This window comes from Aythya ferina, assembly GCF_964211825.1.
Source record: "Aythya ferina genome assembly, chromosome: 20".
Classification (NCBI taxonomy): domain Eukaryota; kingdom Metazoa; phylum Chordata; class Aves; order Anseriformes; family Anatidae; genus Aythya; species Aythya ferina.
Genome location: NC_140318.1, coordinates 8,508,491 through 8,523,977, shown reverse-complemented (window position 1 = coordinate 8,523,977; position 15,487 = coordinate 8,508,491). Strand labels below are relative to the sequence as shown.

General features: G+C 45.3%; 1 protein-coding gene across 6 annotated transcripts in view; it reads left to right on the top strand.

Annotated features, from left to right (window-relative positions):
- Positions 1 to 15,487, top strand: part of PAPPA (pappalysin 1) — a 361,581-nt gene that overhangs the window by 174,875 nt on the left and 171,219 nt on the right. For 2 of the 6 annotated variants that reach the window (XM_084494331.1, XM_084494332.1), the window contains exon 3: positions 5,427 to 6,015. The exons of 2 other annotated variants lie outside the window; for them this stretch is intronic. In XM_084494331.1, coding sequence (XP_084350457.1) covers positions 5,619 to 6,015 — 397 coding nt within the window. In that variant the 5' untranslated portion in view covers positions 5,427 to 5,618. Of the gene's footprint in view, positions 1 to 5,426; positions 6,016 to 6,377; positions 6,395 to 14,109; positions 14,245 to 15,487 lie in introns of those variants that run through there. 2 more of the 6 variants (XM_084494336.1, XM_084494335.1) reach the window with 2 other exon arrangements.

Below are 15,487 nucleotides of genomic sequence, written 5' to 3'. Positions count from 1 at the left end.
AGGAGGTCCTTCCTCCACTCAGCATCTCTTCCTTTAGGCTGTGATTTTGCTGCCCCCATCAGTCTGCTGGGTTAGGAAGCGGCCTCCCTCTCCCTGTCTGGATGTGGCCCTGTAGGGTGGGAGGTGAGGGGCCTGATCCTGGAGTCACCACACAGGGACCTTCTGGGGCTGCTCTTGGAGGCTCGGTGTGTCCCCAAAGTGTGTGTGGGGCCGTGGGGCTGTGGTGTGGACAAGCAAGCCCAGGTGCTGGTGGTTCCCTCTTCACACCTGAGCGAGGGTTTAATCCGCACAGCCAGTCCCCAACGCCCAGAAATGAAGTACACAGTCCAAATTCAGGTGGGACCACAGCAATAATCAATATTTGCGTGGTTTAATTGAGGAGGAAGGTTTTGCCCTTTTGTTTACGTCCTCCACAGTGAGCAACATCTCTTTTTGCTCTCACCACAATGTTGTACGGTAGAGATTAGAGCCCAACCCCCGAGAATGTATTTCAAGAATGTGGTGAAAAAAAAAAATACAAAGAATATGTAAGTTTTCTGGAAATACGATATTTCATGTGGGAAATTTGAAGGATAAAGTAACTGAATTCCAGGCGAACAGGCATCACTATTGTTAGGTAATACAGCTCTCTGCAGGGCAAAAAAGAGTGGTATGCCAGGTTTAAATAGAAATTTATAGCCACTGACTGCAAATTACTTTATAAAATTACTGATACCTTCATAAAACCATCAATTATGTGTTTAGTCTTGATTGTCATTTATTGCAGTTCTTAATTGTTCGGTAAACTTTTCTGGATTAAATGGTATATTTCAAATTGACATGAGGCTGTTTCATTGACGTAAAGTACCAGAGTGTGTGTTTCACACATGGGACAACTGGGAGAGCAGCAGCAGGAGAGTCTCTTACCCACTAATAAAGGAAATGTAGTACTGGTGTTTTGATTCCTGCTCAAGTTAGCATAGTTATGTGGCATTATGAACATGCAGGCGATAGTTAGCAAAGCACCCAAAAACTCAGGATTTTCATTAGCACGGAGTGCAAGGATAAAGGCAGAGCACAGGCTTTTAATTGTTTGTCCTTTTGAAAATATGAGGAGGAAGAACTGATAGAGAAAACATTTACAAAAAAAAAAAAAAAATTGGCAAATTTACACCGAGTCCAAATTAGGTCTTCTGTTAAATCTTTTCCAGGATTGAACATATTTGGCATTTTTTTATTGTTGTTTCTTCAGTTACTTATGTTCCTGCCTTTTCCTGGGCTCACGAGGGGCTGTGGCCACGTTCCACGTAGTTCCTGTCTCACCCTTTGGACACCAAGATTGTGGCTCTGTCTCCAGTGAGGTGTTGAGTTTTACGGGATCCACAACCTGGAATGCCCAAATCCCTGTTGCTTTGAAGCCGTTCTCGGCTCTTTGGGTTTCATTCCTCGCTATTCTGTGGAGGCAGCGTGATTCCTATCATACCATTGTTGATTGCATAAAATATTCCCTGAATCCAACACGTTGCATTAAAATCTGGTGTCTGGGCCCTGTCTGATTCTGAACAGAGCCGCTGTTGGATTGCGTTTCAGCCATCGTCAACCCAGGCCAAGTTCGGAGAGACTTGATTGGGATATCGGTGAGGGGTAAAAACCATATAAACCTCTGCTGTGATTGATGGAGTTGTGCACAGCGAGGAGAACTATGTACAAATACTTGCTCAAAATAGTAGGGCCTCAATTCAGCCGTAACTGGCAGACTGTTCAGCTTGCCTTTCAAGAAACGTTGTTTTTAATTGACCTTTGCGTGAGTAATTTGAAGATCCAACACCGTTTCTTAAGAAAAGGATTGCAAACTGTGGAATCTCCCATCGTATGTAGAATTAGTAATTTTACTATATCATGAGTGATTAAACGTGACCCCCAGGGAGCCAAAAATAATGCTGTGTGACTTCCTCGCCTAATTACCGCAGAACAAATGTGAAAATGTGTACATTACAGCAAATCGTGTGCTAATTGGCCTTGGAGAAAGACTAAATATGAGGGAGAAATGGGCATATAATTTCAAACATATTTGAGAGGTTTTGCAGGCTGCTTGCAAATAGGAGGAAAAAAAAAGTCAAAATTTGACAAAACCATTATTTGTTATGATTTATTCACTCAGCTCTAGTCTTGAACCTGGGAGTTATTGGCAGCTTCAGCTAAGATTCCTGCTGAGTATTTCTACTTATAATGACTGCATGCAGCATGTAGCTCAATGCTATTTTTTTGGCATAATATCATAAATATCTATTTTAATTCTTGTCTCTATACATGTATCTAGGGTTTGGTGCTTTTTTTCTTGTTCTAGTGAAAATATCTCTAGATGCAGGACAATATCCTGCTCCCTTTACTTAGGAGAATACTCCACTCGAGTTCAACAGGAGGATTATTCTCCTTGGGTAGAAACCCCCCTGCCAGAAGGCCCGTACATCACTTAAGTACTGGCTTAAGCAGAAAATAAATGTCCATCTGTGCAGGGTAGAATTTCATCTGTTGTCAGGGAAGTTAGATCTGACCCATGGACTTAAGGAATCCCAGATTTACTCCCTATTCCGAAAATCACATCACTCTTCCACTCTCTGTTCTTTATCGTTCCGGACTCAAGCGTTTAGGCACCACATTTCCTTCATGCTTTTGCAATGTCTTGGAAGTAAAACTGATTGAACATGTAATTTGTGCTCGAGAGGTAAACCTCATCTTTTCATACTTTCTTCTGTCTACCGTAAATACTGAAAGTCAAGATTTGGTCATTTCCTCTGTAGCTGGAATACTCTTGAGTTTGTTAATGGAATTATAACCCATGGCATTGACGTGTTGTGTTTTGGTAACAGTGAAGCACTTGCTTTTGCCATCACTATTTTAAGAGTATAAGGTCAAATATGTTCAAAACGAAATGCTGCAGTGCCATCGAATTGAAATGTTTCAATTGTTTTCTTTGATGATTGCAGCCAAATCGTAATGCCCCTAAGAAAATTTGGATTTTGCAGAATTAACTTTTTCCACTGGAAAAAACTGGAAGCTGTGTTATTTAAGTTAGAGAGCCTGCTCTTCCAGGCATGGGCAGAGTTCCCATCGATGTCGGGGGAGTTTTCAGCTGGAGCAAGCAGTGTCCTGGGCATCAAGACTCTTCCTGGTTTAGTTCTTATTTGAAGCTGAGCCCATTCACTTCGACTTTGTGATTTTTCATTTGATTTGCAGTATCCTCTACATGTTAAATTATAATAGCAAAGTGGGATACACAGACTCTGATCTTAAGCTGTTTCTGCTGAGCAGGCATGCATGCATAAGTGGCTTTTTTGCATCCCTCTGAGATCTTCAGGACGTTTATGGGAGTTTATGCCGTGGTGTAGTTTGTTTGCTACCTAACAATTTCCTCTTGATTGTTGAGAGGCTTAATTGCTTTGAGGTCTTGTATTCCAAACTTTGTAGATGTTGCCAGTGTTGTGTATCTTTATTGCAAATCGAGCTGTTGTGGAGGGAAGGTCTGTGGGGCCGATCCGCTGCACTTCTTGTTGACTTCTGTGGGGCTCTGTGGATATGTGCAACATCTCTGAAAATCAGATGCCAATTGTACATTCCTGAGTGTTTGCAAATTAGTAAGGAGCTGAAAAGCCCTCTCCCAGAAGCCTTGCGAGTATGCAACAATTCTTTCTCATTTCACTATTTGCTTTCATTAATTTTATCACATATATTTGAAGTATAAGTAGCTATAACAAGCTCATCCTAACAGGGTAATCTGCAAAAGCAGTAAGGTTACAGTCCCAGGAAAACTCCTGAGCGAGTTCTGTTCGAAGCCTGCAGGAAGGTAAGGTGGTGTGGCCGTCGTCACGTTTGAGGTGGAGGAAGAGGGCAATGTGAATTCCTGGGTTTGAGACTGCAACTTCCCTCGGTTCTGCTGCACTTCTTCTGAATGGAATTGTGGCCAGTAGATTCAGGCTGTGCTACTGCTAAGTCATTTCCACTTATTAAGTACTTAGAAAAATCCTTTTTGTTGCCATCAGGGGGAGCTTTTGAGATCTTTCAAGAGTGAAAAAAAAATATTAAAAAAAAAAAAAAAGGAGGAAAAAAAAGAAACGTCCCAGCTCAGAAACAGAGATCTACAAACCAGCAAGCAGCCAGAATCTTACCTGTGGCTACAACTAAGCCAAGGAAACCAGGGGAGCTGAATTCTTTAGACTGAAAAAATTAGCAATATTGAGAGAGGATTTTTTGACTCAATCCACCAATAAAATTAATATTTTTTTTATTATTATTATTATTTCAAAAAAAACAGGAGTCTTTGGGAGCACTCAAAAGCCAAGTCCTGCTCTGTTGCTACAGCTTCTGGAAGGCAAATGCTCTTCAAAAAGCTTCTCTCCTTTTAGCTCCTGATGATTCGATGGGGACCTTTTGATGCAACATTTGGATTAGCTGCACACAACTGCACTGAGGGGGACCACAAAAGGGGGAGCCTGGCTGATTGCATAACTTTAAGAAAATAATAAGAGGAAAAGAAAGAATTAGGAAAAGAGAGAGAGTGAAAAAGAAAGAAAGAAAGAAAGCAATTAAAAAAATATCTGAGACTCAAGTTTCAAGACTCTTTATGTGCTGCAGAGGAGCATAAGGTTTACCAGCAAAGTGCAACGGGGAGTCTGAGAGGAGAAATAGCTTTCTCTTTTGCCAAGAAAAAAAAATAGGAATGTGTGTTTTGGACTGGACTGAGAAAGAAAGCTGGGGAGACTGCAAAAAGGGGGGTGCAGGATTTTTATCACATTGATCCATTCATCTTGATTGTCTTCTTTAAAAAAAATAAATAAGAGAGGGGAAAGTGATAGGGGGAAAGAGGAAGAGGAGAGAAGAAGGGGGAAAAAAGAAAACAGCAAAAGTGTTTGAACCTCTGGAGCTATCTGCTCCTTCAAGCTGATTGATTAGTCATGATCCCTGCAGTTTTAATGGGAATCATTCAATTGGGAAGGTGGAGCACCCTAGAGTAGATTAGCATATTCTTGTTTACTCATCTTCTGAGGGGCTTTTTCTCTTTTCTTTCATTTTGTGGAGAAGAAGGGAGGGGGGGAGGTTGGGGGGAAGGAGGGGGTTGTGGCTTATGTTATAAAGGAGGCCAAAAAAATAAATAGATTAGAGCATCTTTTGGGGGGAGGGAAATCAGTGGGTCTGAGTCTTGGAGAAAGCTGGGGGGGTTGTTTTGTTTTTTTTTTTTGTTTTGTTTTGTGTGTGTGTGAGTGTGTGTGTGTGTTTTTTTTAAGAAGAAAAAAAATAAAGGGAAGAAAATCCAGCAGAGAAAAGAAGAGAGAGAGGAATTCCAGCTGTGGAGGAATAGAGGAGAAGAAGACAGATAGAGGAGGAAGAACAGAGAAATACATTTCAACCAAGAAGGAGTTTTGATTTATTTTATTTTTATTTGTTTTAAGGAAAAAAAAAATCTATAAGCAGGAAAAAGAAAGAAAGAAAAAGAAAAAAAGAAAAGAAAAAGCAACTGAGAAGGGTTATAAAAAGAGCAAATACCAAGAAGGGTGAACAAGAGAAGAAAGTCAAGGCAAGGAGGAGCCCAAAGCTGGCAGATCGGGAGGATTTGCAGGGGAGAAGGGGGGGGAAGATTGGAAATGCAGCTCTGGAGTTTGCTGCTGCCTCTTGCGCTTCTCTGTACAGCCCTAGCCAGTGGACCCGAATGTGGGATGGACGAGCGCTCCCGCAGGGCAAGAAGGGACACCAGGCACAGCCGCCAGCTCCTCTACACTGCCCCGGGCACCTGTGCCACCAGGTTAGCCCGAGGAAGGCGCTCCACTGCTGGGCTGGAGCCTGGGCATGTCCCCCGCAGGAGGCAACAGCGGGAGGTAAAGGACGAAGAGGAGTCCCTTACCCCGAGCAGGGCGCTCTATTTCAGTGGACAAGGTGATCAGCTGCGGCTGAAGGCAGATATTGAGCTGCCCCGAGATGCCTTCACTTTGCAAGTGTGGCTGAAAGCTGAAGGAGGACAGAGATCTCCGGCTGTCATTGCAGGTAGGTAGTTCGTCGTGCCTGGGGCTGCAGCATCCCTTTTACGTTCCGGGAGCCGGCAGAGCAGCCAGCTGTAGGCGTGCGTGTGTGTAGTGTGTGTGTGTGTGCATTTAAATGTGCGTGTGCCTTGCAACATACGTGCGTACGGGAGTGCATGTGTAAACATGCACGGCTGTGTTTATTATATATATATTCGGGGGAATAGTGGAGCTCGGCAAACTGGCTGAAAGTATATGCTCGCAGAAAAAGTTATGTAAACTTTTGCATAGGGAAATGGCAGTATCCTGGGTAGTTTCTGTATTTCTGTCTGTCTGGATTGAGATGCAGACAGGGGAGAGAGCTCTTACGGTGGGTTTTTAACTCATTTGCAGGTCAGAAAACTGTAAGTAGAGCTTTTAAAAGTAGCTTGTATGCATGTATGAAAAGAAATGTATGTCTGGTGTGTGGCTGCAAAGAAATGTATGTGGAAGGTCCCTCTACGATTTCCTTAGTTTTATTAGCTCTTTAGTGTACTTTCACTGTTACCTTTTTAGATGCTATGTTAGCATGTGGTTTCCAAAAAGCTATAAAGGAACTTTTGGCTATTGTGAAACCTCAAATGAATCAAATGAGTTTATAAAGTTCCCAACCCCTCGACACTCAGCTAGGGCTGGGACTAGCGCTGCAGCTAGAGGATGTCGAGTATTTTTGTCTCCCCTTAGAAACGGCAAGTGTAACACAAATGATTGTAAGGTCAAATAGCCCTATAAAACCATTTAGTACTAAAAGCAGCTACCAGTCTAAGCTGTCTGAGCTGAACAATAATGAGGGATATTGCACTTTTCTTATTTAAATTTTATGAGCCCATCATGAATTTGGGTCCTTTTCCCGTGCGGTCGCTCCCTCTCCCCCTCCCTCCCGCCGCCTCCCTCCCTCTCCCCGCTTTAGTGATAAAGTGCAGCGAAGTTGTCGTGAAATCGGATACTTTTCGGAGGGTTACAAACCCTTATAAATGTCGCCACATCCATCTTTGCTCTGAAGGAAGTCATAGAAAATGGAAATGCCCTTAAAAAAAAAAAAAAAAAAAAAAAAAAGGAAAACAAGTCAGAAAGAGGAGCGGGCAGGGGTGGGGTGGGGGGGAGGAAGACATGTTTTACAGTTCTTTTGGCAAGGAGATTCCCTGAAAGTACGAAGTTTCCATGTCCTAGGATGCCTTAAAGAGACAGGGAGGATTTCCCCTTTCCCTTTAACCGGAGTCACTTCCTACGAGAAGGCGGCGGATGCTTGTGCCGCGGGTACCGTGGCCACCAGCCCCGCTCGCTGCCCTGCCACCGGCCCCCTGCCATCTCCTCCGTCTCCTCTGCCCCGTCCCCGACCCACGCCACTGTCGCCTCTCGGCAAAGTTGCTTTGTCCTGGGGAAAACAGAAAGGGAGATGAACTCGGCAGCGCGGCTCCTTAACTTTCCCCAGTCCCAGCTGCTCGGCTCGCTGGTGGGGAGGGGGACGCAGTGTGTGGGCAGGAGGTGCCGGGCAAGGGCTGCTCCCCTTTGCTTGTAGTAGGACAGACAGGCGAGCAATTTCATAGGAGAAATAGTTTATTACTTGCATTATTTCCCCTGGCTTTCTCATGCTCCACTCTTCTGTTTCCCAATCTTAACTTAAACCCCAGGGCTCAAAGTGCTTCCCTTTCAACTTAGGGCGGGCAGCACTGGGGTTTGCACAGATCTCGCCAGTGGCACAATGCGCTCCGTGTGTTTGTTTGTGTTTAATCCAGCACCTGGGACCCCGTGTCTGTCTTATGTGCAAGTATCTGTAATTCATACAATAGGGGACCTGGACAAACACACACAAAGATCATTTGTAGTAAAATACTTTAATTGGATGGGGGAGGTTGGTTTGTTGCCTGTGTAAAACACTTGACCCATTTTATGCTTGGAAATAACATTCCAGTGTGAAAAATGAAAATAAATGCCCCAGTTTAGCACTGTTGAGCTTGCAGCTCAGCTCGGGAGGACTTTGTGATTTTTATTTTATTTTTAAACTCCCCCTCCCCCCTCGCACACACTCTTGAAGAGGAGCCAGGTTTGGCTCTGTGTGTAAACACCTGGAAGAGGTCCAAGAGGAACTCACTCGGAGTATCCTCCGCACACCACAGCCTCCCAGACCTGCAGCAAGCTTAGGGAGAGATTACGCTTCCCTCAATGAGGAAATCAAGGGTTCTGGCTGCCAAAACGCTTGGCTTTCTCATTTTCACTGTTTTGGGATGTGACAGACGCAGGAGCCCTGTTCTGCTGTTGATGCCGCATCTGTAGGACCCTGCCGACACCCAGAGCCCTTCTGGGTGCTGGGGGCGGGCAGGGAGCAGGTCAGTCTGCAGACGCTGCCAAGAGCGAGTTTCTCCCCAACTTCTGCAAAGTGGGAAGTGGTGGGACTGCAGATCTGGCAGGGACGGCAGGACCGACTGGAGGACACCTCATTGCCAGAGCCCTTCTTGTACCCTCGTCTGCCTTCTGCCCCCCACCCTCTGCCTCTGCTGCCTGCTGCTCTTCGTTCCTGCCTGGCGTGCAAGTAGTCACTGCGAGTTGTGTAGGAGCCCCACGCGTGCCTGTGGGGGAAGCCTGCCCGTCTGTTAAAAATCTCATGTACAACCCGAGTTGTTATCAGCTCCTGCGCCTGAGCCCTGATAGAAAGGAGCTCTTCTGCTAATCCAGGCTACAGGAGTTTCTGTTTCTGTCTGGAGCCAACTCTCCTTACGTCACCCTCTGCTGCAGTATTCAATTTGTTTTCATAAATGGCTAATTTTACAGTGCTGTTAAGTGGGTTCGTCATTGCGCCGGGCCATGCCCTGTCTCTGATGATAGGCAGTCCTTGGTGCCAGGCTCTGCCAATTTTCACGCTGGTTGGCAGTGATGTTATTGCTGCCCTGTTTGACTTCACTGATATCTGTTCTGGCATTTGTCAGGGAAAGCTGTTGGGAAACTAGAAGTCTGACCCATTGATCTGTGTTACGCAAAAGCTCAGCAGCGTTTTCGGAGCTGGGCTGGGCTTCGTTTGTGCGGCTCCTGCGGTGCGGCTCCAGCGGCGGCAGCTCTCAGCTCGTGCGTACTTGGGTCCCTCCCCGGGCCACATAGTTCTTGGACAAACGCTCCTTGGATGTGCGTACCTACCACACAGCACAGTACATCCCTCTTATAAATACACGCGTGTGCACATGGTATTAATCATGCGAGGTTGCGCGCTTTCCCCCAACGAGCCTTTGCATGCATCCCTAGTTGTGAACGAAGGAGTTAAGGTCCGGACTGTAATCAAGTTAGATAATACGCGTGCCATGCAAAAATAAGACGCTTCAAAGCACCGTTGACCTTGCTTCTGTTGTAATCAAAGATATTTCAGTTCTACCGTGGAAATGCGACCCCATCCTGAGAAACAGGATCCTCCAGAGTCCCTGTCAGTGTGTTTTCTGGTGTATGGCTCAGGAGCAGGAGAGCTCATGTTTTCATAGGAAGGAGATGTTGACTCTTTACTGGCTGGGAGCTGAGAGGAGCGGGATGAATGATCGGCAGCGGGAGCTGGAGTAAGAAGGCGTGCCTGCTCTGAAGAGTGAAAGTTATTTGTGTTTTGTTTTGTTTTGTTTTGTTTTGTTTTTTTCCCTTCCCAGTTTCATTCTCCTCTGTCTCTCTATTCCTCTGCCTGCCAACAGAGAGCATGATCCCAACTTAATAAAGCTTCGTATGTAAGGGAGTGCCTATGTTTTCCCAACTTCAGTCCTTGGTGAACATAAAACTGCAGCAGAATCCAAAGGGAAAGAAACGCCAAAATCAGCACAGTGGAGCTCACTTAAAGCCGCAGCTCTTGCGTGTGAGAGACTGAGAAACATCTGTGTCGGGGGCCAATAATTGGGCAATTATACAGATATGTAATTGACACTGCATAAGTCCATTCCCTCCACAGGGTTTAGGAATATACGTTTGGGTTTTGGTTTCATTTGGTTCACTTCTGGAGTTTTGGAGTCTGGTGTTGCATTAATACAGCTCAGGTGGAAGCAGGGAGCCGGGGCCTGTCCCCAGGGCCGATGCCCGTAGCAGGTGCGCTGGGAGCTCGAGGGGCTCTTCACACAGAGTTTACACACAGTTTCACTGGCGTCAGAATAATAGGCAGAAAATGCAGCACGTTCTCATCTACAACAGCCTGTTGCCTCATGTGGATTCGCTTGTTTTGATCTGTTACGAAGTACTGAGATGAAGGACTGCGGAATGAGCCAAACGCAAGGATTGTGGTTTAATTAGCATGGGCCAGGGGCAGGAGCACAACGCCGGCTGGGCCTCAGGGCTGGGTCTCACACATCTGCACGGCCGCTGCGATGGGTGACAAGCCCCCAGTCCCCAGCCCCCAGGGATATAGGTAGCTCCGTGCCTCCAGCTTCCCGGCAGCCGGGTTCAGACGATCAGCCACTTCGTGCCTACAGATCCGGGTAAGCCGTGACTAATAGGCCACTGAAAAAATACGGCGTAGCTTGTCATTTGCTAAATATTTGCGTTTGAGCAGCTCATTTCCTCCAGCCTGCAGAAGCTGGGACAAGAGTCAGAAACGGGAACTGGAAAAAGGATTTTTCTTTCCGTAAGACTTCCAATTTCAACTGGTCGCATTCAACCGGCTGCACACCAGAGTCAGAACAGTCTGACGAACATGTTTTACTTTCTTAAAGCACTTACTTGTGGACTGCTCTATTCAATTAAATGGTAATTAAAGGAAAGAAAAAAAAAAAAAGAAAAAAAAAAAGAGGGAAGTTTGCCTCTTTATGTGTGAAGGATGGTAAATTTAGATTCCTAAATGATGTATGGCTGCCTCCTGTAGGCATGGAGCTGTGTCCCAGGCTGAGCTCAACTCCCCAAACTTCATTTTGGCCTGATTTATTTCAAGCCAGCCTATTCCAGTTAGAAGAGCTTGCAAGAGGCAGAAAGCCGGCTGAGGGGCTGGTGTTCGGAGGGACTGTGGGAGCGGGGCTCTCCGCAGGGATTTAGGGAAGACGTCTGGAGAAGCATAGAGCAGTGGGACGGCCTCGGCGGCGAGAGTGAGAGGAAGCCCTCAGAGAGCCTTCAAACACTGAAGAATCGCAGAAAGATGGACCCAGATGCCCAGAAGTTATCACCTCTGGGCAGATAACTCTGAAGTTATCACCTGGTTGAAGCTGCTCTCCAGGTCCCCATGTCACCTCCTCATGTGGTGCTGGGGGAACGCTGCAGGTGGCTGAGGAGGTCCCAAGGCCACTGACACATCAAGGGATGCGGAGGAGACCACCGTCCAACCTGGCCATGTGAGGCATAGTGAGGGATGTGCTAAATCCCGAATCCCCGATGTCTCACTGAATGCTGGAGTAGCTGGAAGGGATGATGTGGGCTGCATGGGGCCCCTACCCCAAACCCTTTCACAAAGGTAGGTGCCTCTCACCTTTCTCAGGAAGATCGGGACAGGTCTCTGCTTCCAAAGCGGGTGCAGGAATCTGCTGGCCTTGAGACTTGTGTGTTCACTAGCCTCTGCTGAGGGCGATCCCCAGCTGGGTGCCTCAACCAGCGAAGAGCCAAAATGCTGGTGGGCACCTCCCTGGCCTCTGGGACAGACCCCAGTTCTGTGTGGTCGGGACGTGCCAGCAGCATGGAGCAGAGAGCCCTGGTGGAGAAATGTCTTCTGGAGCCCGCTCTGGCTCGGCCCGCATGGAGGTGCCGAGCTCCTCAGGTCTGTCGCAAGAGGGATGCCAGCCTGAGCAGCGTCAGCATAAAAATACTGCAGGACCAGTGGGTGTTAGGTGCTCTCAGGACCAGGGGATTAACTGAGCACTTTCACCTTGGATTTCCATTGCTCAGGCCGGCCTGAGCCAGAATCGAGAGCCAAATTATAGTGGCTTTTTTCAAAAAGACACATTGAAAAAACAAAAATAAACCCTTCCGTGGCTGGGGTCAGCTGAAATGTTCCTGTCTAATAGTTTTGCTTCCAATTTTAGCTGTTGTTTTTTCAGCTCCTCTTTTCTTTTCTCTGAAAGAAATTATAGGAGCACAAGCAGAGAAGGGACCACCTGGGTTGCCAAATTTAGTCCCCTGCAGTGTCGGGGATATAACAGTAGATAATTAGTCCAAACATTCACAGAATATCCACTTTGTAGGTTCTGATACAGCACAGGCCACAGAAAATTTCCCAGCACTCTACTATAAACCAAAGACCTTTAGCTAAGACCCAAAGTCACCACTATAATGTAAGACAGGAAGAGAGAAGGACAGATTGACAACATCTTAAGTACCTAGAAATCCAAAGCATTGATTTAGAAAAGTGTTAACTATGAGAAAGGAAAACATTTTCTGGTAAAAGATATCAGCTTTCTTATTTTCGGAAGGTTAAAAAAGAATCAGGTGTTTTGACAATTACAAAACTTCTATTGAAATTTTAAGTTAGAATATTTGCCAAAACTGATCCTTTCCCACAGATAGTCTGTTTTGATTAATTTCCCATTTTCCTGAGAAAAATATTATATCAAACATTTCCCACCCTTCTCTGATATTCATCTGTGTTCCTCCATCCCATTGTAGGAAGAATGAACACATTCACATTATTGCATTTTTGCTTCTTCCAGATTATTTTGAAAGTTGATCAGAAAAGTCTTGTTTGATCAAAAACCTCTACACTTTTCTCCCAACTGTATCAGCTAGTCTAACGTCACCTTTTCCTTCATTTAACCATTATGTATTATATATTAATCTTTCATTATATATTAATTCTTCTATTTCATATATGGAAAGTGTCCTGGACTCTTCTGTGTCCTTGGTTCGGAGCATTTGGTTCGTGTGTTCTAGGCACAGAACAAGGAGTGTGCTGTCCTTTTTTTAATTTTTATTTTGTCCAAAAGTGAGACTTCTAAAAATGAAGGTGCACCTTTCTTCTGACATTATGTTGCTTTATGAGCATTTCTCTACCTTATAGTAGGCACCTGGGCATGATTCTTAGTTTTAATTGAGCTTTCTGTGCAGAAGAAATGCTTGCTTGGTCTTCTGCTAATTTCTGCTTGTCCCTAACCTTCTCTTCGTTTTCTCTGGTGTGAGCATGCATGCACATACACACACAATTTCCAAAGCACCTTTGATTTTTTTCCCAGATCAATAGAGCATTTAAACTCCAATGATCAAGGAAAAACAGCTTGTTTATTTCCCTACATATTCTGACACAAGTGGCAGTTCTTGTAAACTGCTTTGATTTGATGTTAGTGCCTTTTATAAAGTTTGCTCTCCCCACAGCCATCCATAAAGTCAAAGCGCTCTTACTCTGAACACGAGCAGAGCAGAACTCTGGAAAACAAGTAAAAGGAGTTAAAAAGAGGCTAAAAGTGAACATCTTATCCCAGATTTTTTCTTCATCCTATCCTTGTTCATAGCAATCTGAACAATTTGCTTAGTTAAGAACATTCAATATCCATGAAGTTGGCAGCACCAAGTGTTGGTTCAGTATGTGTCGTAGTTAAAAATGTGAACAAACATAGACACAACTCTGATTATCCCTTGGTGAGAATGGGGATGGGTTCATCTTGTTAGATTTATGCATGGATTTGATCGTAAACCTATTCAAGATCATGAAAAATGCCATTGACCTTGGCTGACTCTGGCATAGGCGCTGATTTCAGAGTGTCTTTTGCATCCCTCCTCTGTGTCCCAGACCCTTCTGTGGTCCTTGCATTAACATCCTTTATTTTGCTGTCCTTTCTTGCTTTGGATACAAGAGAAGAAAAATTGCAAAGCCTTAACGTCAGAGAAATTGGCCAGGGGAAGGGGACATGTTTATTTTAGTTGTTTTTGCTATACTCCAAATCCCACTTTGGCCTCTGTCTCTTTCAACCTTTCTCCTTTTTTTTTTTTTTCAGTGTTAAAACGAGCACTTATTGAAAACACGCTGTCCGGTTTTCTGTTTTGCTGGGTGATGTAAGTGTGTAACGTTCCCGTCCAATCCCTCCACCCTCTCTTATCACCATCATAGTCTCGGCTTATTCTCTACTATCTGGTGTCCTTGATTCCCCCGTCTTTCCCTTTTTCCTGCTCTGCACAATTGCAGTTTTCTTCCTCCCTAGCACACGCATGCCGTGGATAACCCCACGCTCTCCGTAGTTCTCCTTTTCTTTCACCATCCAAGGGTGCTGTCCCCTCCCTGCAGACCAAGGGTGGCTCCCAGGTTGGTGGCTGCAGCCAACCGGTGTTGGAAATGCTGTGGGAACGGAGGGTAAGCAAGCTGTGTGTTTGTGTGCTGAGTCAGGCATATGCTCATGCATATTTTCTGGGAATTATTGATATTGTTCTGTTTAATATCCATCCTAGCCGTGCACAAACAAGGAGCGAGCAGTTGTTCTCACAAAGAGGGAGTGAGGGTGAAGTGAAACTGAGAAGCATCTGGAATTGGCCTGGTGAAGCAGCATCTGAGAGATATGATACCAGCTCAAGAAAGCAAAAGAATTGCTGTGTTAGAGAAGAAAACCACTGTGTTCTTTGCTGATTAACTCCTGGGGTCTGGTAGGCTTTCCTTGAGTCTTCCTTTTGAGTGATACTCAGGGCCCTTTTATCTCTTCTCCTTCATCCCCTCTGCTGTGTTTTTCCTCCATCTCCTTATGTAATTTATTGTCTCTTTACTTGCTTTAAATCACTTTCCCATATGGATTTCTCTCCTCTGACCCATCTTCCCCTCCCTCATCTGATTCCCTGGAGTCTTCTGTCGTCATGGAACTGGGAGAAAGAAGAGCAGGCCTGTTCCTGACACTGAGCATCAGCTGCAGGCTCCTCTCCTCCTGCCTCTCCTTCCATGCCTGTTCTCTTCTGTTAGTGTTGGAAGCGTATTCGCAAAGATCATCCACTGGATTGAGGAAAGATCTTATCACCGTTGTTTTGTTTGTTTTATTTAAGACAGTGAGGGAAAGAAATGGAAAGGACAGGCCTTTGCTGTTACCAGCGTTGCTTAGTTTTGAATGTAGGTTATTTTTCTCCTGTCCTAATGTATTCTAGCGCTGTTGTTTTCCTTTATCATTGCAGTACGATTGCAGTTTTGTAGTCCTGGTAACTGCCTCAAAACATCCTGCTGATGGTGGTGATACATTTCTCAGGCGTGAGAGAGCGTTGTCCTTAAAACCAGGGAAACTGAGGTACAGCAGGATGCTCTGATGTGTCTGAGATGGAGCTAGAAACGGATCCCAGCAGACTTGGCTATTTGTTAAGCCCATTTTTAGCGGTGATGCTGGTTATTCCTCAGCCTGGTTTGTCCTCCATGTGAAGTGGACTCTCTTTAATTTATGTAGGCCCTTGTAGCTTTCGATGGTTCCTCAGTGGGTTATTACTGTGCTGAGCTGATGGTGGTGGTGATGATGAAGTCCTTCACCAGGCTTCAGACCGTTGAAAGCACTGCCAACATGAGAGCAGGTGAGGAAGGGAGACCAGCTGGTACTTGTGACAGGAGCTCTTTGGACATGGCAGAAAAT